We start from the raw sequence: 22,691 nt of genomic DNA, 5'->3' as shown, positions 1-22,691 counted from the left end.
CGGTGCCCAGGGGTCTTGGGATCCGGGGAGTGCCGCTGTTGGGGCGTCTCGGTGTCTGGGGTGTCGGTGCCCGGGAGTTCCGAGCACTCCGTGGTGCCTTGGGTGCCGGTGGTGGGGGCTGTCGGCGTCGGGGGTGCCCGGGGGTGTCACTGCCCACGGGTGTCACTGTCCGGGGGTGTCACTGTCTGGGGATCCCGGTGCGGTCCCGGGGTGTCACTGCCCGGAGGTGTCACTGTCCGAGGGTCCCGGTGGTGTCACTGCCCGGGGGTGTCAATGTCCACTGGTGTCACTGTCCGGGGTTGTCATTGTCCGGTGATGTCACTGTCCGGTGGTGTCACTGTCCAGGGGTCCCGGTGGTGTCACTGTCCGGGGGTTTCACTGTCCGGGGGTCCCGGCGCAGTCCCGGTGGTGTCACTGTCCGGTGGTGTCACTGTCCGGTGGTGTCACTGCCCGGTGGTGTCACTGTCCGGGGGTGTCACTGTCCGGTGGTGTCACTGTCCGGTGGTGTCACTGCCCGGTGGTGTCACTGTCCGGTGGTGTCACTGCCCGGTGGTGTCACTGTCCGGTGGTGTCACTGCCCGGTGGTGTCACTGTCCGGGGGTGTCACTGTCCGGTGGTGTCACTGTCCGGTGGTGTCACTGCCCGGTGGTGTCACTGTCCGGGGGTGTCACTGTCCGGTGGTGTCACTGTCCGGGGGTTTCACTGTCCGGGGGTTTCACTGTCCGGGGGTGTCACTGTCCCGTGGTGTCACTGTCCGGGGGTCGCGGTGCGGTCCCGGTGGTGTCACTGTCCAGTGGTGTCACTGTCCGGGGGTCCCGGTGGTGTCACTGTCCGGGGGTGTCACTGTCCGGGGGTCCCGGTGATGTCACTGTCCGGGGGTTTCACTGTCCGGGGGTCCCGGCGCGGTCCCGGTGGTGTCACTGTCCGGGGGTCCCGGTGGTGTCACTGTCCGGGGGTTTCACTGTCCGGGGGTCGCGGTGGTGTCACTGTCCGGTGGTGTCACTGTCCGGGGGTCGCGGTGGTGTCACTGTCCGGTGGTGTCACTGTCCGGGGGTCCCGGTGGTGTCACTGTCCGGGGGTTTCACTGTCCGGTGGTGTCACTGTCCGGGGGTTTCACTGTCCGGGGGTCCCGGTGGTGTCACTGTCCGGGGGTGTCACTGTCCGGGGGTTTCACTGTCCGGGGGTCCCGGTGGTGTCACTGTCCGGGGGTTTCACTGTCCGGGGGTCCCGGTGGTGTCACTGTCCGGGGGTGTCACTGTCCGGGGGTGTCACTGTCCGGGGGTCCCGGTGATGTCACTGTCCGGTGGTGACACTGTCCGGGGGTGTCACTGTCCGGGGGTTTCACTGTCCGGGGGTCCCGGTGGTGTCACTGTCCGGTGGTGTCACTGTCCGGGGGTGTCACTGTCCGGGGGTGTCACTGTCCGGGGGTGTCACTGTCCGGGGGTCCCGGCGCGGTCCCGGTGGTCCCTCCCCCTCCGCGCCATCCGCCCCCAGGCCCCGCCCCCGATCTTTGCCACGCCCCCTGACAGGGCGCGACGCTCATGGTCACGTGACGCCGCCATCCGGGTCCTTTGCCTTCTCTGCCTCGTCCCAACATGGCGGCCCCAGGTGAGCGCTGCGCCGCGGGCCCGGGCCCCGCCGGCCCGCGAGGGGCTCCGTGGGCACTGATGGCGGCCCCGATGGCGGTCCCGGGGCCGCTCCGGGCACCGCCGCTCCCGGAGATGGGGCTGGGGGAGAAGGCGGTGGCGGGAAAACGGGGGCAAGCGGCGGGAAAACCGAACCCCCCCCCCCTTTCCTCCTCCGCCGCGTCCCCTCAGGGCGGGCGCGCGCCCTTCCTGCCCCCCCCCTCCTCCCCGCGCCGCTTCCCATTGGCGGGGGTGCGCGCGCGGCCCGTGATTGACGTGCGCGCGCCGGGCCCCCCCCCCCCCCCCAACACCCCCCTGCCTCCCATTGGCGGGGGCGCGCGCGCCCGGCCGGTGATTGACGTGCGTGCGCCCGGCCGGTGATTGACGTGCGCGCGCCGGGCGCGGCTCGGCGCGTGCGCGCGGGATGGGGGGGGAGGGGGCGGCGCGCCCACGTGGCCGCGAACGGGGGGAGGGGGGACCCCGGTACCGGGAGATTGGGGGGGGAGAGGCGGGATCAGACCCCCCCCACCCACACACACACACTCATCTCCCCTCGGGATGCGCCGGGAGCCCCGTCCCGGGCCCGCCGTGCCCTTGAGGCTCCTTGGGGTTAATAACGGGCGGGGCGGGGCGGGGTGTGACCCCTCCCAGCCCCCCCGGGGGTCGGGGACACACCAGACTCCCCCCAGTCCCAGCCTGGCTCCCCCCTCCATTCCCGATCCCGCAGCATCCCCCGGCATCCCCGGCTCTCCTTGGAGCGGGAGGGGGTCCCGGTGCCGGGGTGAGCACGGGGGGCTGGAAGGTGCCCCCACATCCCCCCCTGGATCCATTCCTGTCCCGGCTCTCCCTGGGCCTCAGGCGCTTCCTGCATTCCCAGGGGCTGTCCCAGGCTGGTTTCCCGGGGAGTTCGGGTCACCCGTGGGGCTCCCCGATCCCAGGCTGGGATTCCTGTAGGATTCCCGGAGCGGCCCCGAGCTTCCATGAAATCCGTGCTAGGGAGGGATTGGGTGAAGCTGGAGCCATCCCAGGGGTCTCACGCAGCACCACCCCTTCCCACTTCCCACGGGAAGACACGGGGGGTGGTTCTCCCCGTGCTGGGTTTCCGTGGAATAACACGTTCCCAGGCCATTGCCTGGGCAATCCCAGCGTCTCACCTCCATCCTTTTTATTCCTCTTAAAGCCCTTCAGTTGATTAATTAATTATTATTCCGCTCTCTGGTCAGAGCTCTGACCATCCAAAAAATTTGTGATCGCTCCTTAAAAAAACAGAGGGGGGCATTTTCCCAAGCCTCTCTCTTCCATATCCTTAAAACCCATCAGTTTTCCTTTCCCTGGGAGCACAGTTGACCTCCCCAAATCCCGATGGGGGAAGGGGGGGAATCCACCATTTCTTTGGGGCTCCAAGACCCCCCCTGGCTCCCCCCGGAGGGATTTTTCCTGGGAAATGCGGCATTTTTGCCAGGAAAGGTCCCAGATCCGGCAGCAGAGCCGCATGAGGGCAGCAGTTCTTCCTGGAAGGTGGGAATGCTCAAAACCCGCCTTCCAGGAAATATCCCAGCTTTCCTGGGGGGTCACAGCTTGTGCCTGGGTGTGTCCCCGCAGGACGTGGGATGGGAAGAGTTTTCCCGGTGGGAATAGCGAATAAAGGGGGGTGGGGGGTGGGGGGTGGCTCTTGTCCCCTCATGTGTCCCCTCCCAGTGGCTCCTGTCCCATCCCAGTGTCCCCTGTCCCACCCTGGTGTCTCCTGTCTCTGTCCCAGGTCCGCATGTCCAGCTCTTCATATCCCATCCCAGTGTCCCATGTCCCATCTTGTGTCACTTCCTGCCTCCTCCTGTGCCTCCTCCTGTCCCATCCCAGTACCCCGTGTCCCACCTTGTGCCCCATCCTGGTGCCTCGTGTCCCATCCCAGTGACTGGTGTCACATCTTGGTGGCTCCTGTCCCTTCTCGGGTCCTCATGTCCCATCCTGACACTTCCTGTCTCCTCCTGATCCCTCCTGTCCCACCTTCTGTCCCGTCCTGGTGCTCTGTGTTCCATCCCAGCGCTGCCTGTCTCACCCTGACACCTTGTGTCCCCTCCTAGCACCTCCTGTCCCGTCCCAGTGGCTCCTGTCCCGTCCCAGTTCCTCCCATCCAATCCCGTCCCATCCTCACCGTCCCATCTGTCACCTCCTGTCCCGTCCCAGGCCTCCTGTCCCATCCTGGTGCTCCATGTCCTCCTGTACTGTTTCCTCCTGGCTCCTCCTGTCCTGTCTCCTGTCCCTTCCCAGCTCTTCCCATTCCATCCCAGTGTCCCGTGTCCCTCCTTGTGTCCCATCCTGTCACCTTGTGCTCCATCCCCAGGCCTTGTGTCCCACCCTGGTGGCCCTTGTCACCTCTTGGCCCCCCATGTCCCATTCTGACGTGCCATCACAGCACCTCCTGTCCCTTCCCCGTGTCCCATGTCCTGGTGCCTCACGTCTGATCCTGGCACTTGTGTCACCTCTCAGCTCCCCAAGCCCACTCCCAGTGTCGGGTCCCGGTGGCTCTTGTCCCATCCCAGTGTCCCATCCTGGTGTCCAGTGTCCCATCCTGGTGTCCCGTGTCCCATCCCAGTGTCCCATCCTGGTGTCCCGTGTCCCATCCCAGTGTCCCATCCTGGTGTCCCGTGTCCCATCCCAGTGTCCCATCCTGGTGTCCCGTGTCCCATCCCAGTGTCAGGTCCCAGTGTCCCGTGTCCCATCCCAGTGTCCCATCCTGGTGTCCCGTGTCCCATCCCAGTGTCCCCAGTCCCATCCCAGTGTCCCATCCTGGTGTCCCATGTCCCATCCCAGTGTCCCATCCTGGTGTCCCGTGTCCCATCCCAGTGTCCCCAGTCCCATCCCAGTGTCCCATCCTGGTGTCCCATGTCCCATCCCAGTGTCCCATCCTGGTGTCCCGTGTCCCATACCAGTGTCAGGTCCCAGTGTCCCATGTCCCATCCCGGTGTCTCATCCTGGTGTCCCATGTCCCATCCCAGTGTCCCATCCTGGTGTCCTGTATCTTGGTGACTTGTGTTCCATGTCAGTTCCTCGTGTCCCATCCCAGTGTCCTCAATCCCATCCCAGTGTCCCAGTCCCATCCCAGTGTCCTGTCTCCCATCCCGGTGTCCCAGTCCCATCTCAGTGTCCCACTCCCATCCCAGTGTCCCGTGTCCCATCCCAGTGTCCCCAGTCCCATCCCAGTGTCCCAGTCCCATCCCAGTGTCCCTAGTCCAATTGCGGTGTCCCGTGTCCCATCCCAGTGTCCCAACCCCGTCCCAGTGTCCCAGTCCCATCCCAGTGTCCGGTGTCCCCAGTCCCATCCCGGTGTCCCAGTCCCCTCTGCCCTGTTCCTGCTCTCATTCCCCCTGTTCCCACTCACTGCCTCCCATTCACACCCTTTTTCCCACCCATCCCTGCTCCCGTCCCAGTGTTCCCAGTCCCATCCCGGTGTCCTGTGTCCCATCCCAGTGTCCAGTGTCCCCAGTCCCATCCCAGTGTCCCCAGTCCCATCCCAGTGTCCCAGTCCCATCCCAGTGTCCCGTGTCCCATCCCGGTGTCCCGTGTCCCATCCCAGTGTCCCGTGTCCCATCCCAATGTCCCAGTCCCCTCTGCCCTGTTCCTGCTCTCATTCCCCCTGTTCCCACTCACTGCCTCCCATTCACACCCTTTTTCCCACCCATCCCTGCTCCCATCCCAATGTCCCAGTCCCATCCCAGTGTCCGGTGTCCCGTGTCCCATCCCGGTGTCCCCGTCCCCTCTGTCCCTGCTCTCATTCCCCCTGTTCCCACTCACTGCCTCCCATTCACACCCTTTTTCCCACCCATCCCTGCTCCCATCCCAATGTCCCAGTCCCATCCCAGTGTCCGGTGTCCCCAGTCCCATCCCGGTGTCCCGTGTCCCATCCCAGTGTCCCAGTCCCATCCCAGTGTCCCCAGTCCCATCCCGGTGTCCCCAGTCCCATCCCAATGTCCCAGTCCCATCCCAATGTCCCAGTCCCATCCCAGTGTCCGGTGTCCCGTGTCCCATCCCAGTGTCCCAGTCCCCTCTGCCCTGTTCCTGTCCCTGCTCTCATTCCCCCTGTTCCCACTCACTGCCTCCCATTCACACCCTTTTTCCCACCCGTCCCTGCTCCCACCCCCACCATTCCCTCTCATTCCCGCTCCCATTCCCGCTCTGACCCGTGTCTCTGTGGCTCCTGCAGCAGCAGCAAAGAAGAAGCCAAAGAAGGGGAAGACGCTGACGCTCACGGATTTCCTGGCGGAGGACGGGGGGGGCGGGGGGGGCCCCACCTACATCCCCAAACCCGTGAGCTGGGCCGACGAGACCGACGACTTGGAAGGTGAGCGTGGCGTTCCCGGCTCCGGGATCGGCGTTCCCGGCTCTGGGATCGGCATTCCCGGCTCCGGGATCGGCATTCCCGGCTCCGGGATCGGCATTCCGGGCTCTGGGATCGGCATTCCCGGCTCCGGGATCGGCATTCCTGGGGCCAGGACAGCGTTCCCGGCTCTGGGATCAGCATTCCCGGCTCTGGGATTGGCATTCCCAGCTCTGGGATCGGCATTCCCAGCTCTGGGATTGGCATTCCCGGCTCCGGGATCGGCATTCCCAGCTCTGGGATTGGCATTCCCGGCTCTGGGATCGGCGTTCCCAGCTCTGGGATTGGCGTTCCCAGCTCTGGGATTGGCATTCCCAGCTCTGGGATTGGCATTCCCGGCTCCGGGATCGGCATTCCCAGCTCTGGGATCGGCATTCCCAGCTCTGGGATCGGCGTTCCCGGCTCTGGGATCGGCATTCCCAGCTCTGGGATTGGCATTCCCAGCTCTGGGATTGGCATTCCCGGCTCTGGGATCGGCATTCCCAGCTCTGGGATTGGCATTCCCAGCTCTGGGATCGGCATTCCTGGAGCCAGGACACCATTCCCAGCTCTGGGATTGGCATTCCTGGAGCCAGGACGGCATTCCCGGCTCTGGGATTGGCATTCCCGGCTCTGGGATTGGCATTCCCAGATCTGGGATTGGCATTTCTGGAGCCAGGACAGCATTCCCGGCTCTGGGATTGGCATTCCCGGCTCTGGGATTGGCATTCCCAGCTCTGGGATCGGCATTCCTGGAGCCAGGACAGCGTTCCCAGCTCTGGGATCGGCATTCCCAGCTCTGGGATTGGCATTCCCAGCTCTGGAATTGATGTTCCCAGCCCCCAGAGCAGCATTTCTGGAGCCAGGATAACATTCCTGGCTCCCAGAGTGGCATTTCCAGCTCTGGGATTGGCATTCCCAGTCCTTGGAGCAGCATTCCCAGAGCTGGAACGGCATTCTCAATCCCTGGGCACCATTCTGAGCAGTAGGATTGGCATTCCCAGCTCCCACGCTGGCATTCCTGCTTCAGCATCGATATTCCCTTGCCCCAGAGGGGCATTCCTGGACCATGGAGGGCATTCCCAGCTCTGGGTCTGCATTCCCAGCTCCTGGAACATAATTCCTGCCTTCCACATTGGCATTCCCAGCTCCAGGATTGGCATTCCTCCCTGCCAGTGGCAGCCACGACGGGAAAAATCCGTTGGCTGTTCCTTTTTTTGGGGGATAATGAAGCTGGGAGAGCCGTGTGAGTTTTCCTTAGGGATGGGACTCAGTGTCCAGCCGAGTGGGGGAGCAGGATTGGGATACTGAGGGGTTCCCACTGAGCCAGGCTGGCATCCGAGCGGGAATGAATCCTGGGAATCCGTCAGTGGGATTGCCCGTCCCTGCCGTGGTGCTCTGGGTGCCTCCAGGGCGGCTTTTCCATGGATTTGCCGGTGCTGCCGGCACTGCGGGACTCCGGGTGGCTCTGGGTGACTCCGGTTTCTTCCCAGTGCTCCGGTCGCTTCCAGCTGCCTCCGTCTGGGTGGGTTTGGGGGGATTTGGTGACTCCAGCTGGCCTGGCCGGCTCTGGTCAGCTCTGGCCGGCTCTGGATGGCTCCGGTCAGTTCTGGTCAGCTCTGGCCGGTTCTGGCTGGTTCTGGTTGGCTCCAGTCAGCTCTGGTCGGTTCTGGCCGGTTCTGGTCGGTTCTGGCCGGTTCTGGTTGGCTCCAGTCAGCTCTGGTCAGCTCTGGTCAGCTCTGCTTGGCTCTGGCTGGCTCTGGTCTGTTCTGGTCAGCTTTGGTCAGTTCTGGTCAGCTCCAGTTGGCTCCAGTCAGCTCTGGTCGGCTCTGGCCGGCTCCAGTCAGCTCTGGTCAGCTCTGGCCGGCTCTGGTCAGCTCTGGTCAGCTCTGGTCAGCTCTAGCCGGCTCTGGTCAGTTCTGGTCAGTTCTGGTCAGCTCTGGCCGGCTCTGGTCGGTTCTGGTCAGCTCCAGTCAGCTCTGGTCAGCTCTGGCCGGCTCTGGTCAGCTCTGGTCAGCTCTGGTCAGCTCTGGCCGGCTCTGGTCAGTTCTGGTCAGTTCTGGTCAGCTCTGGCCGGCTCTGGTCGGTTCTGGTCAGCTCCAGTCAGCTCTGGTCAGCTCCAGTCAGCTCTGGTCAGCTCTGGTCGGTTCTGGCTCGCTCTGGCTGGCTCTGGCCGGCTCCGGTCAGCTCTGGTCAGCTCTGGCTGGCTCCGGTCAGCTCTGGCTGGCTCTGGTCAGCTCTGGCTGGCTCTGGCCGGCTCCGGTCAGCTCTGGCTGGCTCTGGTCAGCTCTGGCTGGCTCCGGTCGGCTCCGGTCAGCTCTGGTCAGCTCCGGTCGGTTCTGGCCAGCTCTGGTCAGCTCCGGCCGGCTCCGGTCGGCTCCGGCCGTGCGTGCCCACATCCCGGATCTCTCCGCAGTCTCCACCACGTGGCACAGCAATGATGACGACGTTTACCGGGCGCCTCCGATCGACCGCTCCATCCTTCCCACGGCCCCGCGCGCCGCCCGCGAGCCCAACATCGACAGAAGCCGCCTCCCCAAGTCCCCCCCGTACACGGCATTCCTGGGAAACCTGCCCTACGATGTCACGGAAGAGTCCATCAAGGATTTCTTCCGAGGGCTCAATGTGAGTGACGTTCCAGAGGGTGGGGATGCCGTGGGAATCCAGGCTGTGCCTCTGTCTCCGTTGGATGCCCGTATCCATTGCCGTGGGTGTCTGTAGATTGATCCTGAGACAATCCCTCGATTCCCCAGCCGTGGATCAGCCGTTCCCGCTCCTCCGGTGGGATTGAGGAGCCTCCAGTGCAGGGTTTCCCTGTGGAATCGGGTGGAGGTTAGACCAGGGGGCGTGGGGCAGAGCAGCTGGCATCAGGAAGCTCATGGATCACGCAGAGGTGTTGAAAACCACAGGGAAATTAGTCCCAAGTTGGGGAAAACCGAGTTTATTCCCGTTGGAACCAATCCTGCTCTTCCCTCTCCAGCTCTGGGCCTGACCTTGGCCTTCCTCATTCCTTTTCCCTCTTCCTTGGATGTGTTGTGGATTCTCCTTTGGTCCAAGCTAGATCCCGGCTTTCCAAAAGGTTTCCCATCAGGAAATCCATCCCAGGAAAATCCAAGGGATGCTCTGGGGACCCTGTGACGCCCTGAGGTGTCATTTAGGAATGCTGGTGGCTCCTGACACTTGCAGGGCTCTCATCAGGAATGAGCAAGGGGCTCCCACACTCTAGGAGCTGAAATCCAAGGAAAGGGGGCTGTGGGCTCACCTCCCACACGTGTCCATGTGGGATTTGTGCTGGACACATCCAGGGCTGGTTTTCCGAACTGGGATGAGTTCTGAGATGGCTCCTGCTTCCCTGAGCCCGGGTTGGAGCCGGGTTTTCCACTGGGATGAGTTCTGAGATGGCTCCTGCTTCCCTGAGCCCGGGTTGGAGCCTGCAGAGCGTACCCAGCCCTTCCCATTGTTCCCAGTGCAGCTGCCGGAGCTGGAATTCTCTCCCCAGTTCCCTCAATCCAAAGATGTTGGCAATCTCTGCCGCATTTGGGCTGGGACCCCCTCCCCTCTTCCCTCCTCAATCCCTGGACATCCATGAGTTGCCCCATCCCAGATCCCTCTGCCCTTCCATGTTCCCCTTTGGAAGCCAAGATCCTGAGGGGAGCTTCCCTGCCTTCCTTCCCTTGGCAGATCAGCGCCGTGCGGCTCCCACGGGAACCCACCAATCCCGAGAGGTTGAAAGGTTTCGGATACGCAGAATTCGAGGATATCGATTCCCTGTTCCAGGCCCTGAGCCTGAACGAAGAGGTGAGTCCAATGCCAGCTTCCAAGAGCACATCCCAGGGCCTAAAAGGGCTCCAAGGACCTGGAGAAGGGTTTGGGTCTGGGCCTGGAGTGACGGGAAAAGGCAAACGGCTCCCAGCTGGAAGAGGGGAGGGTCGGGTGGGATATGGGGAGGGGATTCCCAGCCCAGCGCTCACTTCCCGCTGTCGTTCCAGTCTTTAGGAAACAGAAGGATACGAGTGGATGTGGCGGATCAAGCTCAGGATAAAGGTGAGCGTCCGGCTGAGGATGCGGATCGGGCAGAGCAGGGATTCAGGGAGGGTGGCCGAGGGCCCAGCCCTGACCCTGCCCTGTTTCCTTCCTTCCCTTTTCATTTTCCTTTCCCTCTCCCTTTCCTCGTCCCTGTTCCTTGTCCCTGGCTCCCGGCAGACCGGGACGATCGCTGCTTCGGCAGAGACCGGGATCGCTTCCGGGACTCGGAGCGGTTCGAGAGCGACTGGCGCGCGCGTCCGGCCGCTCCCGACGCCTTCGATGACTTCCCCCCGCGCCGGGGCGACGATGGATTTGGGGACAGTGAGTGAAGGCAGCGGGCCCAGCGTTCCAGGCACTCCTCCTTGCCCCGTGTCCTGGGAATGGCGTTGTCCAAGGAGCCGGGGACTCCTGACACCGCTCTGCCTGGGATTGGGAGCTCCCCGAGCTCATTCCCACCCTCAGCGTGTTCATTCCCAGAACTCAGTCCCACCTGGAGCTGATGTATTCCCAGAGCTCATTCCCACCCTGAGCTTGTTCATTCCCAGAGCTCAGTCCCACCTGGAGCTGATGTATTCCCAGAGCTCGTTCCCACCCTGAGCTTGTTCATTCCCAGAGCTCAGTCCCACCTGGAGCTGATGTATTCCCAGAGCTCGTTCCCACCCTGAGCTTGTTCATTCCCAGAGCTCAGTCCCACCTGGAGCTGATGTATTCCCAGAGCTCGTTCCCACCCTGAGCTTGTTCTCTCCCCATTTGGAGCTCGTTTGTTCTCAGCTCTCATGCATTCCCGAAACTCTTCATTCCCCCCTGAGCTCGTTCCCAGTTTGTAGGGATAAATGGGGCCTCCTCCTCTCCCACGTGGAGCACCCCTGGGATTTTCCTCCTCCTTTGTGGAATCTCTGCCCATCCCGGTAAAACCCCATTCCGCCTCCAGGATATCGTGATCGCTACGACGACCGGTATCGGGACGGGCCGCGGCGGGACATGGATCGTGGCTTTGGGAGCCGGGATCGCTACGACGACCGCAGCAGGGATTATGACCGAGGTGGGAATTCCCAAGGGTTTTCAGGGGCAGAGGGAGCGAGACACGCCCACCATGACCAGCGAGTAACTGGGAATCCCCCAAACTCCCGGGGCTCTTAGCACCGGGAATCTGGGCTGTGTTATCCCCAGTCACTCTCAGACTCAGGCTCCATCTCCTTCCCCAGGCTACGATTCCCGAATAGGCAGCGGCCGGAGAGCCTTTGGAAGCGGGTACCGCCGGGACGACGACTACCGTGGCTATGAGGATCGCTATGACCGGCGGGATGACCGGATGGATCGGTGGAATTCCCGGGATGATTACGGCCGGGATGATTTCCGCCGCGAGGACAGAGGTGGGGTGGGATGGGGTCTGTGCCTCTGGGAAGGGTTGGATAGAATGGGAATGATCCCTTGGGAATGCTGAGGTGTGATGGGAATGATCCCTTGGGAATGGCGGGATGGGGTTGGAAGGGTCTCTTGAGAAAGGCGGGGTGGGATGGGGAGGATCCCCGTGGGAAGGTGGGAAGGACAGGGAATGGTCCCTCAGGAAAGGTGGGCTAGGATGGAAATGCTCCCTGTGGAAAAGTGAAAGAGAGTGGGAATGCTCCCTTAGGAAAGGTGGGCTGGAGAAGTGAATGATCCCTTGGGAACGGCGGGATGGGACAGGGATTATCCCGTCAGTCCCGGCGCTGTTCCAGGTGGGATCGGTGCCCACCGGGATCTCCCGGCTCCTTCCCAGGTCCCACCCAGAGGCCGAAGCTCAACCTGAAGCCCCGGAGCGCTCCCAAGGAGGAGGAAACTTCCGGAGCTCCCGCTGCCCAATCCAGCCGGGCCGCTTCCATCTTCGGGGGGGCCAAGCCTGTGGACACGGCGGCTCGGGAGCGGGAAGTGGAGGAGCGGCTCCAGAAGGAGCAGGAAAAACTCCAGCGGCAGCTGGAGGACGACAAGAGGATCGACAGACGGCCCCGGGAAAGGTGGGAATGGTGCCTTGGGAGAGAGGGAGTGGGATGGGGATGATCCCTTGGGAAGGGCTGGGAACGGTCGCTTGGGGAGGGCGGGATAGGTGAGGAACTACGGCTCTGTAGTGGTGGAATGGGCAAAGAGCGATCCCGCACAGAGGGTGAGAGGTAGGGAATGGTCTTGGGAAAGGGGGGATGGGCTGGGAATGATTCCCTGGCAAAGGTAGGGATGGGCAGGGAATGATCCCTCAGGAGACTGGAGGATGATCCCCACAGAGACACAGGGAATGGTCCCTATGAAAAAATGGGAAGGGTGGCAACGATCCCTTGGGAGCAACGATCCCTTGGGAGCAACGATCCCTTGGGAGCGGTTTGGCTGGGGTCACGCTCATCCTGTGGGAAAGATGGGATGGGGCAGCCCTTTTCCCAACCCTCCCCCGATCCTATTTCCTCCCTGTCCCAGGCATCCGAGCTGGCGCAGCGAGGAGAACCAGGAGCGGTCCCGGACGGGCAGCGAGTCCTCGCAGAGCGGCCCCGCGGGACCGCCCGGCACGTCGGCGGGCTCCGGCCCCACCGGCCGCAGTGAGTCGGGACCCGGGGCGGCCGCCGCGCCCGGCCCGGCGCCCCCGGCACCTCCCACACGGATCCGTGTCCCCCCAGCCACGCGGAGGAGGGAGAGCGAGAAATCCCTGGAAAACGAGCCCCTAGGAAAAGAGGAGGAGCCGCCCTCGCCGCCGCCCAAATCCCGCGAGGAGAAGCCGAAGGTGATGCCGGCGCCGCCTCCCAAGGAAAACGCCTGGATGAAGCGGAGCGGCCAGAACGCCCCCGGCAATTCCCAGAGCTCCGACTCGGAGCAGCCCTCTCCCACCAGGTGCGTGTCCCGGGAGGGAGCGGCCTTGGGGGCGGGTTTTCCAGCCCCGAGCATTCCGTAGATCCCTGGTTTTCCCAGGCGGAGCCCCTTCCAAGGGCCAGGAGAAGGGAACCCTGACATTCCCAGGGATGATCCTGTAACGCATCCCAACATTTCTGCTGCCCATCCCAAAGTTCCTGAATCCCTGAGATGTTCCTGTGCCCCATCCCAGTGTTCCTGAATCCCCGAGATGTTCCTGTGCCCCATCCCAACATTCCTGAATCCCTGAGACGTTCCTGTGCCCCATCCCAGCATTCCTGAATCCCTGAGATGTTCCTGTGCCCCATCCCAGCGTTCCTGAATCCCTGAGGTGTTCCTGTGCCCCATCCCAGTGTTCCTGAATCCCCGAGATGTTCCTGTGCCCCATCCCAACATTCCTGAATCCCTGAGACGTTCCTGTGCCCCATCCCAGCATTCCTGAATCCCCGAGATGTTCCTGTGCCCCATCCCAGTGTTCCTGAATCCCTGAGATGTTCCTGTGCCCCATCCCAGTGTTCCTGAATCCCTGAGATGTTCCTGTGCCCCATCCCAATATTCCTGAATCCCTGAGATGTTCCTGTGCCCCATCCCAGTGTTCCTGAATCCCTGAGATGTTCCTGTGCCCCATCCCAATATTCCTGAATCCCTGAGATGTTCCTGTGCCCCATCCCAATATTCCTGAATCCCCGAGATGTTCCTGTGCCCCATCCCAGCATTCCTGAATCCCCGAGATGTTCCTGTGCCCCATCCCAATGTTCCTGAATCCCCGAGATGTTCCTGTGCCCCATCCCAATATTCCTGAATCCCTGAGGTGTTCCTGTGCCCCATCCCAGCATTCCTGAATCCCTGAGATGTTCCTGTGCCCCATCCCAACATTCCTGAATCCCCGAGATGTTCCTGTGCCCCATCCCAGTGTTCCTGAATCCCTGAGATGTTCCTGTGCCCCATCCCAATGTTCCTGAATCCCTGAGGTGTTCCTGTGCCCCATCCCAAAGTTCCTGAATCCCTGAGATGTTCCTGTGCCCCATCCCAGCATTCCTGAATCCCCGAGATGTTCCTGTGCCCCATCCCAGCATTCCTGAATCCCTGAGATGTTCCTGTGCCCCATCCCAACATTCCTGAATCCCTGAGATGTTCCTGTGCCCCATCCCAGTGTTCCTGAATCCCTGAGATGTTCCTGTGCCCCATCCCAACGTTCCTGAATCCCTGAGATGTTCCTGTGCCCCATCCCAACATTCCTGAATCCCTGAGATGTTCCTGTGCCCCATCCCAATGTTCCTGGATCCCTGAGATGTTCCTGTGCCCCATCCCAGTGTTCCTGAATCCCCGAGATGTTCCTGTGCCCCATCCCAACGTTCCTGAATCCCTGAGATGTTCCTGTGCCCCATCCCAACGTTCCTGAATCCCAGAGATGTTCCTGTGCCCCATCCCAACATTCCTGAATCCCTGAGATGTTCCTGTGCCCCATCCCAACATTCCTGAATCCCCGAGATGTTCCTGTGCCCCATCCCAGCATTCCTGAATCCCTGAGATGTTCCTGTGCCCCATCCCAACATTCCTGAATCCCTGAGATGTTCCTGTGCCCCATCCCAACATTCCTGAATCCCTGAGATGTTCCTGTGCCCCATCCCAACATTCCTGAATCCCTGAGATGTTCCTGTGCCCCATCCCAACATTCCTGAATCCCCGAGATATTCCTGTGCCCCATCCCAGCGTTCCTGAATCCCCGAGATATTCCTGTGCCCCATCCCAGCATTCCTGAATCCCTGAGATGTTCCTGTGCCCCATCCCAGCATTCCTGAATCCCTGAGGTGTTCCTGTGCCCCATCCCAACGTTCCTGCAGCACATCCCAGAGTTGCTGTGCCCCATCCCAGTGTTCCTGTGTCCCATTCCATGGAGTCACCGGCACATCCCCGCGTTCCTGTGGCTCGGGGGTGTCCCTGCTGCACATCCCGATATTCCCGTGTCCCATCCCAACGCTCCTGGGGCCCGTGGAGCCTCTTCTGCCCATCCCCAGCTTCCTGTGTCCCGCTCCCACCGTTCTCAGGTGTCCTCCTGTGCTCGATCCCAACTTCCCTGGGGCTCAGGGGTGTTCCTGTGCCCCATCCCGACATTCCCAGGAATTCCCTGTTCTAGTATTCCCGTGCCCCATCCCACCATTCCAGGGACCCCCCCTGATGCCGCTCCCCCCTTTTCTCTCTCCCCAGTGGGGGCCCCTCCGGCCCCTCGCCCCCTGGCGATGATGGGGGCCCCCCCAGGACCCCCCAGAGGAGAGGTGAGGATGGGAGGGGGGGAATTGGGGGGGATTGGGGGGGCTCGGGCTGGGTTTGGGGATTTGGGGGAGCCTTGGAGCCGTGGGGGCTCCCAGGGGGTTGGGGGGGCTCAGGGGGAGCTCAGTATCGGGATCTGGGGGGGGTTAAAGGGGGTTTGGGGTTTCCAGGGACGTCGAGGCCTCGCTGGGGGGCTCGGGGGGGCTCGGGGGGCTTTGGGGGCTGTGACCCCCCCACCCTTTCCCAGCAGAGGAACTGAAGCCGGAGGGGGCTCGGGAGAGCAGCTCCAAGGGCCGGAGCTGCAGCCGCGGCCCCGCAGGAGACCCCGAGAGGTGAGGACCCCCCAGACCCCCCCCCAGGAACCGGGAAACCCCCCCTGGGCGCCGGGAAATTCCCTGGAAATTGACCTCTGACCTCTGCCCCCCAGGAGGGACTCGCGGAAGGAGCACGAGCCAAAGAAACTGGAGGAGAACCCCCCCTCCGTAAGGATCCGGGGGGAGCCGGGGCTGGGGGGTTTGGGGGGGTTTTGGGGAATTTTCACCGTAACTCCACTTAACGGGGGGGGGGGCTGCAGCCCCTCTTTGGGATGAGCGAACCCCCAGGGGACTTTGACCCCTCAAATCTCATTTTTTTGGGGGGTATTTTGGGAATTTTCAGTTTCACTGCCCCTCTCCCCCTGCCCACCCCCTCAGTTCAGCCGTGGGCAGTCTGGGACCCCTTTTGGGGGGGCTGTGACCCCCTTTTGGAGTGCGTGACTCCCTTTTGGGGGGGCTGTGACCCCCTTTTTGGAGTGCATGACTCCCCTTGGGGGTCTTCATCCCCTCCAAATCTCGGGGTTTCGGGGGCTTGGGGAATTTTTTTTCAGTAATGGTCCTCCCAGCTCAACCAGCCCAGCAGTTTTGGGTGTCTCTGCCTCTTTTGGGGGGCTGTGACCCCCTGGTTTTGGGATGTGTGAGCCCCTGGGGATCTTTCTCCCCCCTCAAATCCCAAATTTTTGGGACTTTTTCCTGCTTTTCCCCTGCAGTTCAGCCACGCCAGCAAATACGCCGCGCTCTCCATGGACGGGGAGGATGAAGGTGATGATGAAGAAGGAGCTGAGTAAAAGCTTCCTCCCCCTCCTCCTCCTCCTCAGCCGCCGCGGGAACCTCCGGAGATTCCCAAAAATCCCAACCTTGATCCAGGCGAGACGGAAATAAAACCTAAAACTCATCAATTCCCTCAGCTACGGCTTCTTCAATCCTGAAACGAAACCCCACCCTGAATCGCCCCAAAAGCAGCCCGGGTTGGGGGGCAGGAGGGGTAATTCCAAGAGTTTTCCCGAAGGAAAAGCAGCTCCCCGCTCTGTGTTTTCCATGGAATGAGGGGTGAGGAGCAGCTGGCCTTCCTCCCACCCCCCTCCAAACCAGGGATGGGGTCGCATCCAGTCCCCCCCAAAATCCTCCGGGCTTTGGGATCCCCCCGCCCCCCGTTTTCCACACCTCTGGAATGTCGATTTCCCCCGGACACCTTCATCATCCTCCCGCTCACAGGTGTCCCCCCGATCCCCCCACCCAGTTTTGGGGATGCAAACCCAGCCCTTTACGCAGGGGAACGCGGATTTCCACCCCGGAACCTCAAGGTAGTCCCGAGATTTTGGGGATTCGGGGCGGGCTGTAAAAATGTGTAAAAAAAGAAAAAGAAAACCTGGGTCCCAGAGGTTTTGGGGGGGGTCCCGGGGGAGTTTCGGGGTTCTCCCCCAGGTTGGGGGGTGCTTTGTTTTCTCCAATAAAATGAGCTTGAACAGATCCAGAAAGGCCCCGGATCCTTCTGCCCTTCTCCCGCGCTCGAGGGGAACGGGGGCAGTTCCCAGGGGGAATTCCTGACATTGGCCTCCCTCGCTCGGGGCTTCTCTTTCCTTCTTGTGTCCTCCTTCTTCATTCCATCCTTCCTTGTCCCACTTCCTCCTCTTTCCTCATCCTTCTTCATCCCTTCTTCCTGCTTTTCTTCCTCCATCCTCCCTCCTCTTCCTCTCCCACTTCCCTGTTTCTTCCTCCTCGCTCCATCATTCCATCTCCTGCTTCCCTTTCACCTTCCTCCTTCTACCTCGTTCTTCTCCCTCTTTCTTCCTTCCTCTTCCTCCTCCCCTCTGGCCTTCCTCCCGCTCTTCCTTCTCCTTCGCTTTCCTCCTCATCCCCAAATCCTTCATCCTCTTCCTCCTCCTTTTTCATGGCTCCTCCTTCGCTTTTCACCCCGATCCTTCCTTCCTTTGCTTTCCTTCCATCCCTCCCCCGCCGCCCGCGGTGATTAACGGTGATTAACGGTAATTAACCGGGGGCGAGGGCAGGGCGCCGAGCCCCGGGCTGGCCCCGCCGGCCCTTCCTCTTTTCCCGGCTCTTCCCAACCGCTGGAATGCTGGAACGCGCCTCCCCCACCGCTGGAATGCGCCCCCCCCGCGGCGGCTCCGGCCCCACAAAGCGGGGTCTGTCCCGGCCGCGATGGGGGGAGAGGACCCCCGGGGCCGGGAGAAGGGGGGGGGGGCCCCGATCGGGCTCCCGATCGCCTCTGTGCGCCCCCAAAACCCTCAGAGCCAAATCCTCTTCCTGCGCCCCCCCAAAAAAATCCCCCATTCCCTTCCTGAAGCCCAGTTCCCTCCCTGCACCCCAACCCACACCCGAAAGCAGCCCTGCACCCCAAAACCCTCCCTGCACCCCAAAACCCTCCCTGCACCCCAAAACCGCCCCCACTTCAATAACCCCCAACGCCCCCCAAAACCCCCAAATTCCGCCTCACCCCCGGTTCCTCCCCTTCAAACGAGCTCCCCCGGGGAGGGATTTGGGGTCCCCTGGGCGCCCATCCCGGGGATCTGTGGGGTCCCTACACCCCCTGCCCCGAGCTTGGGGGTCCCGGCTTAACGGGAGGGGGGCGGTGCGAGGATGAGGATGAGGATGAGGATGAGGATGAGGAGGGGGCGGGAGCAGCGCCGGGAAGGTCCCAGGGGAGGCTCGGGAGGAATTTCGGGGGGATCCCGCGAGGGGGGGAAACTGAGGCAGCGTCAGCACACGGGGAGGTGACACCCCCCAAAATCCTTGTCCCCCGTGGGATCCCCCGCGTCCCCCCCGCGCTCCTGCCGCTGTCCCCTCCCCGCGGCCACACGTGTCGTTCCCGTGTCGTCCCCCCCGTGTCCCCCCCCGTGTCCGTGTCCCCCCCACCCCGGCACGGGAAGAGGCTCCGGACTCGCGGAAACGGCTCCGGCTCCTCCCCGCTCTCCTTCGGCCGCGGAGCCTCCGGCGGGACCCAGCGGGCTCCCGGAGCCGCCCCCCGGGACCCCCGAGCCGCCCCCCGGGACCCCCGAGCCGCCCCCCCCGAGCCGCCCCCCGGGAGCCTCCCCGAGACCCCCATGAAGCCCCCCGGGGCCGTGGGGACGCTGCTGCGCGCTCTCGGCCGCCGCGATGGCCCCGACGCGGTAGGAGCGGGGCCGGGTCCCCGTGTGCGCGGGGGTCTCGCGTGGGGTGGGGAACGGGGGGGGAGAAGCGGCGGGACCACCCCCCCCCACCCTCCCCAGGAACCCCCCCGCCCCGGGATCCCCTCCCTTCGCCCCCTCCCCACGCGTGACGCTGCGCCTGAGGCCCCCCCCGTGTTTTCCCACGCTCGCCCCTCGCTCCCTTTTCCCTTTTCCCTCATTTTCCCCGCTTTTCCCCCCCCTTTTTTTTCCCAGCCCCCCCCCACCCCGCGCGCGCTCCCACGCCCCTCCCCCTCCGTGGGAACGGCGGGGGGGCGCGGGGGGGGCGCGGGGGGAATTTCCTGCGCTGTCCCTGCGCCGCTTCCTGCGGGACGCGGTGTCCGTGGCCGGCGGCCAGGGGGGGACACGCGGGGGGGGACACGCGGGACGACGCGAGGGGGGACGCGGGTGGGACACGAGCGACACGGGGGCGGCGCTGGGGTGGGGGGGGGACACAGGGAGGTGACGCGGGGACGAGGTGAGGGGACACGAGTGGGAGCCGGAGGGGGGGACAAGAGGGGGACGTGAGAGAGGGACACGCGCGGGGACACGAGTGGCGTCATGGAGGGGACACGGGGGGGGTCGGTGAGAAGTCACGGAGGGCACGGGGGGGACAAAGGAGGGGGGACAAAGGGGGGACACGGGGGGGTGACACGAGTGGACACGGAGGTGACACGAGTGGACACGGAGGTGACACGCTGGGACCCGCGTGGGACAGGGGTCACCGAGGGGACACGGGGGGGTCACTGAAGGGACACGGAGGGTGACACGGGGGGGGGGGGATCGTGCGGTGACCCCTCCCCGTGTCCCCACAGCCGCGGCCGCCCCCACCCGCCCCACACACGTTCCGCGAGCGGAGCCTGCGCCGGGGGGCGCCCTGTGGGGGCTGCGGGGCGCCCCTGGGACCCCACGGGCTCGTGTGCAGAGGTGACACCCCCGGGACCCCCCGGGACAGCCTGGGGACACCCCAAGGACACCCCCGGGACACCCCCGGGACACCCCTGGGACACCCCCGGGACAGCCTGGGGGCACCCCAGGGACACCCCAGGGACCCCCCGGGGGGCTGGAGGGGGGTGTAGGGTGTAGGGGGCTGCTGGGGGCAGGGATCGGGACTGGAAGGTTTCTGGGGGGGCACTGGGGGCACTGGGAGGGCATCGGGAGGGCACTGGGGGGGCACTGGTGGGGCACTGGGGGGGCATTGGGCAGTTACTGGGGGCACTGGGAGGGCACTGGGAGGGCACTGGGAGGGCACTGGGAGCGTTAGGGGCTCACTTGGTCACTGGGGGCACTGGGGGGCACTGGGGGGGCACTGGGGGGCACTGGGAGGGCATTGGGCGCACTGGGAGTGAACTGGTGGGGCACTGGGGGGGCACTGGGGGGGCCACTGGTTTTACTGGAGTGCTCACTGGAGGCGCTGAGCGGTTACTGGGGATACTGGGAGGATACTGGGAGGGTCCCGGGGGGTCCCCGGGGGGTGCTGATGTCGCCGTTGTCCCCCCCAGTTTGCAAAGTCGCCGCCCACAAGAGATGCGAGAGCAAGGTGCGAGAGGGGCGGGGGGCGCCCCGCGGGGGGGGGGGGCTCATTTGGGGCTGGGGGCTCCTTTGGGGGGGCGCCCCGCGGGGGGGGGGGGCTCCTTTGGGGCTGGGGGCTCATTTGGGGCTGGGGGCTCCTTTGGGGTGACCCCCGTGTCCTCCTCCAGGTGACGTCACCGTGCCAACCTCTGCCCCCGCCCGAGCTGGTGAGTGGGGGGGGGGGGCGGGACCCCTCAACCCCCCCCCTCGGGACCCCCAACCCCCCCCTCGGGACCCCCAAACCCCTCGGGCACCACCCGAACCCCCCCGAACTCCCCCCGGGACCCCCGAACTCCGCGGGCGGGATCAGGGACCCCAGGGAAGGGGTGAAGCCCCCCCCCAAACCCCCCCGAGCAGGAGGCGGGATCCCCCCTCGGGACCCCCAACCCTCAGCACCCAGCACCCCCGATATCCTCCCTGAACCCCCCCCAAATCCCCCCGGGGACCCCCAAACCCCCCTCCCCGGTGCTCGGACCCCCCCCCCCGACCGCGCTGTGCCCCCCCAGAGGCGGAACACGGCCCCGGTGCGGCGCAGCGAGCGCGTGGTGAGACCCCCGGGACCCCCCGGGACCCCCAAACTCCTCCCGGGACCCCCAAACTCCTCCCGGGACCCCCCGGGACCCCCGAGACCCCCCGGGACCCCCAAACCCCTCCCGGGACCCCCAAACTCCTCCCGGGACCCCCCGGGACCCCCGAGACCCCCCGGGACCCCCAAACCCCTCCCGGGACCCCCCAAACCCCTCCCGGGACCCCCCGGGACCCCCGAGACCCCCCGGGACCCCCAAACCCCTCCCGGGACCCCCAAACTCCTCCCGGGACCCCCTAAACACCGCCCACCCCCCCCCCCGGGACCCCCAAATTCCCCCGGGACCCCCTAAACACCGCCCACCCCCCCCCCGGGACCCCCAAATTCCCCCGGGACCCCCTAAACACCGCCCACCCCCCGGGACCCCCAAATTTCCCCGGGACCCCCTAAACACCGCTCACCCCCCCCCTCCCCGGGACCCCCAAACCCCTCCCCAGGGGTTGGGGACCCCCCGACCCCCCCTTAGCCCTCCCTGACCCCTCCCTGACCCCCTCCCGACCCTCCCCATGTTTTGGGGTCTCCCTGACCCCCCTCATGACCCCTCCCTGTTTTGGGGACCCCCCCCCCAACACCCTCCCCTCTCCCCCCGATTTTGGGGACACCCCCTAACTCCCCCCCTGTGTTTGGGCCCTCCCCCGCCCCCCCTTTACCCCCCCCCGTTTTTGGGGCCCCCCCGGGACCCTCCAGGGCTCCTCGCTGGACAGCGCCCCCCAGCGGAGCACGCTGCCCAGGTACGGGGGGTTTGGGGGGGATCCCAGGAGGTTTTGGGGTGCTGTGGGAGGGATTTGGGGTCAGGAATTTGGGGGAGATCCCAGGAGGTTTTGGGGTGCTGGGGGGTCCCGGGGAGGATCGGGGGGCCGTGGGGGGGGGTTTGGGGTCAGGAATTTGGGGGAGATCCCAATGGGTTTTGGGGTGCTGGGGGGTCCCGGGGACGATCGGGGTGCTGTGGGGGGGGGTTAGGATCATGGGAGGAATTTGGGGGAGATCCCAGGAGGTTTTGGGGTGCTGTGGGGAGGGGATTTAAGGTCAGGAATTTGGGGGAGATCCCAATGGGTTTTGGGGTGCTGGGGGGTCCCGGGGAGGATCGGGGTGCCGTGGGGGGATTTGGGGTCAGGAATTTGGGGGAGATCCCAGGAGGTTTTGGGGTGCTGTGGGGGGATTTAGGGTCAGGAGGGGAATTTGGGGGAGATCCCAATGGGTTTTGGGGTGCTGTGGGAGGGATTTGGGGTCAGGAATTTGGGGTGGATCCCAGGAGGTTTTGGGGTGCTGTGGGAGGGATTTAGGGTCATGGGATGGAATTTGGGGGAGATCCCAATGGGTTTTGGGGTGCTCTGGGGGGGTATTTAGGATCATGGGAAGAATTTTGGGGGAGATCCCAGGAGGTTTCGGGGTGCTGTGGGAGGGATTTAGGGTCAGGAATTTGGGGGAGATCCCAGGAGGTTTTGGGGTGCTGTGGGGGGGATTTAGGGTCAGGAATTTGGGGGAGATCCCAGGAGGTTTTGGGGTGCTGAGGGGGGATTTGGGGTCAGGAATTTGGGGGAGATCCCAATGGGTTTTGGGGCGCTGTGGGGGGGATTTAGGGTCAGGAATTTGGGGGAGATCCCAGGAGGTTTTGGGGTGCTGGGTGGTCCCGGGGAGGATCGGGGTGCTGTGGGGGGGGGTTTAGGGTCAGGGGATGGAATTTGGGGAGATCCCAGAAGGTTTTGGGGTGCTGTGGGGGGATTTGGGGTCAGGAATTTGGGGGAGATCCCAGGAGGTTTTGGGGTGCTGGGGGGTCCCAGGAAGGATCAGGGTGCTGTGGGAGGGATTTAGGGTCAGGGGATGGAATTTGGGGGGGATCCCAGAAGGTTTTGGGGTGCTGTGGGACGGATTTAGGGTCATGGATGGGTGGAATTTGGGGGAGATCCCAAT

At 64.2% G+C, this 22,691-nt stretch overlaps 2 protein-coding genes across 3 annotated transcripts in view; both read left to right on the top strand.

The window, feature by feature from the left end:
• The first annotated feature begins 1,523 nt into the window (after positions 1-1,523).
• On the top strand, positions 1,524-16,353 carry EIF4B (eukaryotic translation initiation factor 4B). Of its 2 annotated transcripts, none has more exons than XM_040088716.2 (15): positions 1,524-1,608; positions 5,827-5,964; positions 8,396-8,604; positions 9,661-9,777; positions 9,969-10,023; positions 10,183-10,326; positions 10,937-11,047; positions 11,211-11,378; positions 11,765-11,999; positions 12,448-12,566; positions 12,645-12,855; positions 15,082-15,149; positions 15,395-15,476; positions 15,572-15,626; positions 16,169-16,353. In XM_040088716.2, exons 1-15 carry the CDS (start codon positions 1,596-1,598, stop codon positions 16,244-16,246), a joined length of 1,803 nt encoding a protein of 600 aa, XP_039944650.1. In that variant the 5' UTR covers positions 1,524-1,595; the 3' UTR covers positions 16,247-16,353. The 2 variants fall into 2 exon arrangements, with proteins under 2 accessions (XP_039944650.1, XP_039944649.1); XM_040088715.2 differs by having other exon boundaries at positions 15,392-15,476.
• A 2,167-nt stretch (positions 16,354-18,520) lies between these two features.
• LOC120764674 (cuticle collagen 1-like) overlaps positions 18,521-22,691 on the top strand; it is a 5,027-nt gene continuing 856 nt past the window's right edge. The window contains exons 1-6 of the mRNA XM_040088668.1: positions 18,521-18,632; positions 19,438-19,549; positions 20,125-20,162; positions 20,323-20,361; positions 20,701-20,739; positions 21,468-21,511. Coding sequence (XP_039944602.1) covers positions 18,521-18,632; positions 19,438-19,549; positions 20,125-20,162; positions 20,323-20,361; positions 20,701-20,739; positions 21,468-21,511 — 384 coding nt within the window. The remainder of the gene's footprint in view (positions 18,633-19,437; positions 19,550-20,124; positions 20,163-20,322; positions 20,362-20,700; positions 20,740-21,467; positions 21,512-22,691) is intronic.

Source organism: Hirundo rustica, chromosome 35 (genome assembly GCF_015227805.2).
Source record: "Hirundo rustica isolate bHirRus1 chromosome 35, bHirRus1.pri.v3, whole genome shotgun sequence".
Taxonomy (NCBI): domain Eukaryota; kingdom Metazoa; phylum Chordata; class Aves; order Passeriformes; family Hirundinidae; genus Hirundo; species Hirundo rustica.
Note: the sequence above shows the minus strand (reverse complement) of the source record. Positions and strands in the feature narration are given on the sequence as shown.

What these genes read in the sequence shown, in the direction of transcription:
- EIF4B (XM_040088715.2), top strand. An exon ending in CGAGACCGACGACTTGGAAG is followed by an intron (nt 5,965 to 8,395) that starts GTGAGCGTGGCG and finishes ATCTCTCCGCAG; the next exon opens with TCTCCACCACGTGGCACAGC. An exon ending in CAGGACCCCCCAGAGGAGAG is followed by an intron (nt 15,150 to 15,391) that starts GTGAGGATGGGA and finishes ACCCTTTCCCAG; the next exon opens with CAGAGGAACTGAAGCCGGAG.